The 6,708-nt window shown below is 49.3% G+C and overlaps 1 protein-coding gene across 1 annotated transcript; it reads right to left on the bottom strand.

Moving 5' to 3' along the window:
* LOC117866779 (uncharacterized) lies at nt 1–4,315 on the bottom strand. The gene is made up of 4 exons (XM_034751059.2): nt 3,744–4,315; nt 3,544–3,648; nt 468–548; nt 1–374 (listed from the first exon to the last, which is right to left on the bottom strand). Exons 1-4 carry the CDS (start codon nt 4,203–4,205, stop codon nt 219–221), a joined length of 804 nt encoding a protein of 267 aa, XP_034606950.1. The 5' UTR covers nt 4,206–4,315; the 3' UTR covers nt 1–218.
* Nucleotides 4,316–6,708: the final 2,393 nt, after the last annotated feature.

The raw sequence follows: 6,708 nt of genomic DNA on the forward strand, positions 1-6,708 counted from the left end.
TTGATGCTGTTCAGTTTATTGTTTTGAAGATTGCGTTGCGAAAATAATTCTAGAATGTAAAAATAGATTTGCCTTTGTCAGAAGCGTTGGAATTGAACCAACAAGAACAGCAACAACAAAAATAAAAATAATGACAAACAACTTTAGAAGCACATGGGGCTGGACACTAAGGTTCATCGCAGCAGTTGTCAGGAAACAACAGGAAGCAGCTTTTTGCTTCACAGCCTTGTATCCTTTCTGTATTCCTTCCATGCGTCGATGGCATTCTTGGTCATCTTGTTTATTTTGCTGGCCATCTCCTCTATGTCATTGTCGGTGGTGGTAGGGTCTGTAGACAGCAAGGCTTCCATTGCCCGCGTCACGTTGATGACAATCTGAAGATAACAGCAAAACACGAATTAATCTCACCATTTTCAAATAGCTAGAACAGAGAAAGTTCAGTAATCAACCACACGAAAGAACATTACCGAGAGAAGGCGGGGCCTCGGATCCTGGGGGTGGAGGTTTGTGAGCTTCTGGCAAGTAGCTTCTGCCTCCTCCCAGTTTTCCTGCAATGCATGACGAAATGAAGTTGGTAGGATGAGTGCATGACAAATTGACAAGTAACGCAAGAAAGTTCAGTTCAGTTCAAATCAAAATCATGATTTTTTTTTGAATCGAGGCTGTTCCCCATTTTCATTAACAAGCAATGGAAATACAAACGAGATAGTGTGGAGAACAGAAGAACGGCCACCTCCCTAAACCACATCTTACCTCTAAGAGTATCACTACCGATTCTATGAGGTGATCAACCACCAACAAATTACCCGGTGATCATATTCCCCACTCAACTTTTTTCTTTCTTCCTCCTAGAGTTGCCGCACAAGGGACATGCACACATCTCTAGTTGCCACTCCATCACTGTGCCACCTCCATGGCCAACCGCGTTGCCAAGTCCGCCCCTTAGTAACAATTGTAAAAAAAATAAAATAGGGAAATTGGGACTCAAACAAAAGGCTCGTTGCCAAGTGGATGGGAGACAAACCACTAAGCTATCTCCCAAGATGTAAATATCGATTCGCTATGGATTTTAATAAGCTTTCAATTAAAATATCTAAAATTTTAAGTTTGACCAAACCTTTTGACTTAAAATGGCCAAAATTCGTGAATTTCCACTCAACTTATTTGTTTCTTCGTCATGATTACCCAAGTGCGCACATCACTAGTTGCCGCTCCACCCTCACCGCCACCGGCAGCCATCAGCGCATCGCTAGCTGGTACCTCCAGTCTACCATGGCACCATGTCCTCAACCTCCAACGGTGGCCGGTACCACAGCTGCCTCCTCCTTGCGTTGTTCACTTTCCACACCCACAACCCTTCATCCCTGCACCCCACCCAACCCCTAACTCCACTACATCCGCCATCAATGCATCATCAAACGGTGGTGGACTTCTTCCTTTATTTTTTTATTTTTAATTAGATTGGGATTGATCATTACATAGCAAAAGTCTCACTACCTGCTTTAGGTAGGAATACTACTGCGAACTGAGTGTAGCTCTACCGGTAATAAGTCTCCTTTGTGCAAGAGGGACGCACACATCTATTCAGTGACCAGAGGGGATCTTCGCCCCCGCATCGTCCCGAGCAGGCGACTTGAGCGGCTCTCGCGGCCCCCCGCCGACGGCCAGATTCCCGCGCCCCCAGCCTCCGCCATTGCTGGAGCTACCTGCCGGACCCCCGCGCCGGCCCGAGCGGCTCTCGCGGCCCCCCGCCGCCGGCCCGATTCCCGTACCCCCAGCCTCCGTCGCTGCCGGAGCCGCCTGCCGGAAGCTCGGAGAGCGGCGAGGAAGGTGGCGGCAGGGCCCACTCTCCCTTTCCCCTTCCTCCCACCTTTTCCCCCACCCGAACCTCCCCCTCCTCCATGCTTGCTTCTGCTCCGGTGAACTTTGTTTTGATGGCCGGTTCCGCATGGTTGATGCCGGATCCACACGTGGGGAGGCTAGATCCGTGCGGGGGGCGGCCGGATCTGTGCTCGCGTCATCTCTGACGTCTGCCATCACGGTGGCAGCGGTGCAGCCCGGGGGCCTTCGCGTGGCGGCAGCGGCGGCTCGTGCGCAGTTGTTGTCGTGCTTCGGTCCCCTGCGTTGCCCCCGCCCCCGCGCCGCCGGGCTCCCCCTCGCTCTACCATCTTCAGGCCCCGTCCCCACCCTCCTCTCCTCACCGTCGCCTGAGCAGACCACCAGAAGCCCGGCGCCCGGCAAGTAAGGCCACGGCAGGGCATCTTCGCCCGGAGCGGCCCCTAGCATTGGTGCGGGACTCCGGCGAGCCTACTGCCAGATCCGCTCCTGTGGTGGGTGGATCCATGTCCTATGCTACTGTATCTGCTCCTTTGGGTGGCTGCTCGTGCAGGTCGGCCGGTGGGCAGGCGCCCCAGCAACTGCTCGCCCGGCGGCATGCAGCGACCAGCGTGACGGCCGGTGGGGGTCTGGCCCGAGCCGCTCGGCCTCGGCCTGCGACGGCAGATGCGAGCGTGCGCGGGTGTTGCGGCCGGCGGCGGTGCAGCCGCTGCGGGCACGCGCTGGCAAGGCGGCGTCACTGCGGGGTGGCCTACGGTGGCGACCAAGACCACGTCGGAAGTCCATGCAGGATAAAGAAGCTGCAGCAGGCTCCAGTCTGAGTGGAATTTGCAAGGAGAAATCCCTTCCAGCACAACGCTGGGATTCGGCAATGGCGACGCCTGCAGGTGCTGCTCTCCTCCTTGGAGGCGTTGTCAAGTCTTCTTCCATGCAGGTGCTGGTGCGGCCAAGGTAGGTGGGCGGGAAACTGCAGGGAGAAATCCAAGCCCGCTATTGCGCCGGTGCCGACAATGGCGATGCCTTTGGGTGCCGCTCCCCTCCATGGAGGCTTTGTCGAGATGCCTCCTGCCCACTTGCTACTACTACTGCTTGCTTCCCAATGAAACTGGTATCACGTCCTCCCCATGCCAAGATGTTGGCTGGTACTGCTGCTAAGGTTCCACCTCCCTGGTACTGCTACCAAGGTCCCGTCGGGTGTGCAGCGGCGGCGCCGGGAGGAAGAGGAGAAGCCCAGTGACGGCGGAGATTCCACCCCCCGGTACTGCTACCAAGGTCCCGTCGGGTGTGCAGCGGCGGCGCCGAGAGGAAGAGGAGAAGCCCAGTGACGACGGAGGCGAAGGTGGCGCGCGGGGGAGGCGGAGGCGCCGGCGGAGCTGGACGGGGGCGGGGCGGACGGGCGGCCGGCCGACGTGGTGCAGATTTTTTTTTAATTTTTGTTCGAAATTTTTTAGTCCCGGTTGGTAATACCAACCGAGACTAAAGGGGTCTTTTAGTCCCGGTGGATGATTCGGGACTAAAGAACCCCTTTTGTCTCGAAAAATTAGTCCCAGTTGGGCATTGGAGAGATACGCTCAGCTCCTTCCCAACCGGGACTAGTTTTCTACCAGTGATTTCAGCGGTGGGGATTGAGTGTGAGTGCTTATATGTATAGGAAGCTCGAAACTAACATGAAATATATATGGAGGGGGATTAGGAGCTTATCATCACCACTAAGATCCATGATTCAGTGAGTTGCACGCCCTGGTCAACTTTGTTCGTTTCGGAGAACTGCTGCTTCAGCTCTCTCATCAGCTTGTCCCCATTCCTGCGAAGCTGCATGCGGCACGACAGGAGATCAGAGACTCTACAGCAGACGAACAAGATTCATGTCATTTGTGCTAGCTGTGGTCGAGCGCAGAGCTACATACCTTATCCCTATACCGTTTATTGCGCAGGGAGTTCGAGATCTTGTCGATATAATCGCGCAACAAGCGCTTATCCATGGTCGCGCCGCCGGCGGTGGCGTCGTTGAGGACGGACACTAGGGGCGGCGGCTGCAGGACGGGGCAGGCGCTTCCGCCGCGCGCCGCCGTCGTCCATGACCACGAGACGCCGCCGAGCGCAATTGCCAGCGCCACGCCGGCGCCCACCCTCACCGCGGTCCCGGGCAGCAACTTCGTCGGCCCTCTTCCCTCCACCGGCAGTGGCGGCGACGCCTGGGGATCCGTTCCCCGCGGCCGTCCCTGCCACTGGGCGGCGCGAGGCCTCCCTCGCTGCGGCGGTGGCACGAAGCAGTTGCCGCGGCGGCGCAGGGCGAACGGGGCCGCTCCCGCACTGCTCGCTGCAGTGGTGACCATCGCTTGAAATGCGCAGAGAGATGATGATCCCATTCGCCAGTGGGATCGACTATTTCATTTCTGGCTCGCTCTCTGCTCCGTCCTTTCTCGCTTTTGCTTTTATCCCTAGCAGCATGGATCGACATGCATGTTCTTCTTGCATGGCGCTTTGCGTTTTCTGCACCAGCAAGCAAAGAATCGAGTGCCTTTGGTTATCCCAATTAATCAATCTAGGCTGTAATAAGCTCATGCATGTGTCTTTCGATGGTTGCTATCTTTCGTGCCTTTGACAATCGTATCTTTGTGTGACATCCGGTCCAACTTTGGATGGCCCAGTAGTGGCTCATGAGTGCAGGTGCAAATTAATATTAGCTAGTTCAGTAAGGGTGGAACTAACTTATAAGCCTTTATCCTTCAACCATAGCACTTTCGGGTTAACCTTTTTACACGAAGCGAGGACAAAAGTGTGACGTGTGTTACACTTTGTTCCATAAACTTACCATAAAAGTTTCCAATAATTTTAGTAAAATAGGATCATACTTTGTTCACAAATGGATCCATCACTCACGTAGTTTCATATAACTCAAGTTAAACATTGAAGTTTACCTACCTCAACATATTTTTGAATTCAAATATACCTCAAATTTGGACACAACCTTATGTTTATATTAATATTAGAAAATATGAAGTTGCATTAGCAATTACCATGTAAAAGAAAATGTTTTCTATTTTCTACTTTTGTGGAGAAAACAATCATGAGGAAAAAGATTCAATAAATAGCAATTAACATACAAACAAACGCCATTAAATGAAACAACATGATTTTAGAAAAATTCAAAAAAAAGAGCCATCAAATTTGATATTCTTATGAGGGAGAAATACAAGATACAGGTTTTAATTCCAGATTAAAAAGAGAAAGATGAACTATTCATATGTTTTTCATTGCAATCCACCGCTCCATAAAACTAAATTATAAAATTTACTTGGCGGCTCAACAAAACTGCCAAGAAAATACACATTTTTATTGGCAGCTCAACAATACAGCCAAGGTAATGGCAGTCAACAAAACAGCCAAGGAAATGCTCACTTTTCTCGACAGTTTATATAAAAACCGCCAAGAAAGTTGCATATTTCCTTAGCTGTTTACAAAGTGTGCCATGGAATTGTATTTTCTTGGCTGTTTGTAAGTACTGCCAAGGAAAATACTATATACCTGGCAGCTTCAATTCGCCCGCCAAGAAAATCCCTAGCCACCAAAGCAATTCCAGTTTGGTGTAGTGATGTCTCTTTCATGGTTGCTATCTCCAGTAACTTTATTTGTCCAAATACACATGCTTCCTGAATACCTCAGCCGTTCCCAATAATTATTGAAAAGATGGGAGCAACCCCAAGAAAAATTACCCAAGGTTAACCCAAGGAATATTCATGCAAACATTTAGGATGAAAGGGGAGAAATAATTGAGCAATGACAAAAGGGGGAGAAGCTCTTGCACGAGAGTCCAATAATGACCAGACTTTATTTAAACAAATATGAAGTAATCAAAGACGGCATGGAGGATGGAGTTAAACAAGCAAATGTTTAAGTGAGGTCTACCTGCCGTATAAATATGGTAAATATTGGATTTGTATGCCCATTACACCGAATTGGAATTACCTCAGTTTTTCACTATCTTTCTTTTTGAACATTAAGGCTTGAGGTATGGTAAATATTGGATTTATATGACGACTAATGGCTTCCTAGGTGGCGTTGCTAACCCTAGGTCATGTTGGTGGCATTTCGTTGTTTGTGATGTGGCTCCCTTGCCCGTTCTGTTAAAAAAAAAGATAGTGAAAATGTCATTGTTCAAGATGTGGATTTATTTGTTCATAGTGTAAAATTATTTATTTACTTTGTAAACTAATTTATTCACGATGCAAACTCATTTGTTCAATATTATAAGTTATTTGTTAGCTTTGCTGATTAAATTGGTCAATGATGTGGACTCATTTGTTCATTTAGAATATCTTTTGTTCGGCACATAGACTAATGTATTACAGATGTGTACTGATTTGTTCGTTGTCTAGTACAATTTTTTTTGTGTGTGTACTTATTTGTTCACCTTATGGACTATTTGTTCATGATGCAGCAGACACATTGACATTGGTTCGTGGAGGAAACTTTTGTGGTGCTGGACTGATCACAAAAGATATTCCAGCTTTATAAAATGATTATTAAAAACATGTCATTCAAATTAAATATAGTCAAGTTCGGTTTTCACTTTAAAATCTTGACATAAGAAATACAATGGTGCAATCAAAATTTAATTTTCACACTTGATTTAAGATTTATATATATTTTTATTCAAACTTTCTTTACTTGTGGATGATCTCAGCAGTATACCTCTGTTGCATGCAACCACCGGTTCTCCTCGAAACGATATGCAACCACGTCCACCACAGGGGCCAGGGATGAGGTCGTAAGGGTGGCCCCATCACGGCGCGCGGGTGTTGGGAGAGGGCTAGACGGTACGCCGGTGTCGGCACAGGTGTGCAACGCTGTCGTGGGGGGATCCCTGTA

This window comes from Setaria viridis, chromosome 8 (genome assembly GCF_005286985.2).
Source record: "Setaria viridis chromosome 8, Setaria_viridis_v4.0, whole genome shotgun sequence".
NCBI lineage: Eukaryota > Viridiplantae > Streptophyta > Magnoliopsida > Poales > Poaceae > Setaria > Setaria viridis.

Bases quoted from the DNA above. Each gene is read 5' to 3' on its own strand.
- LOC117866779 (XM_034751059.2), bottom strand. From the start codon at position 4,205: ATGGGATCATCATCTCTCTGCGCATTTCAAGCGATGGTCACCACTGCA. The intron at 3,649-3,743 runs GTATGTAGCTCT...TGCCGCATGCAG, and splicing joins ATAAACGGTATAGGGATAAG to CTTCGCAGGAATGGGGACAA. The intron at 549-3,543 runs GTGATGATAAGC...CATGCATTGCAG, and splicing joins CTGAATCATGGATCTTAGTG to GAAAACTGGGAGGAGGCAGA.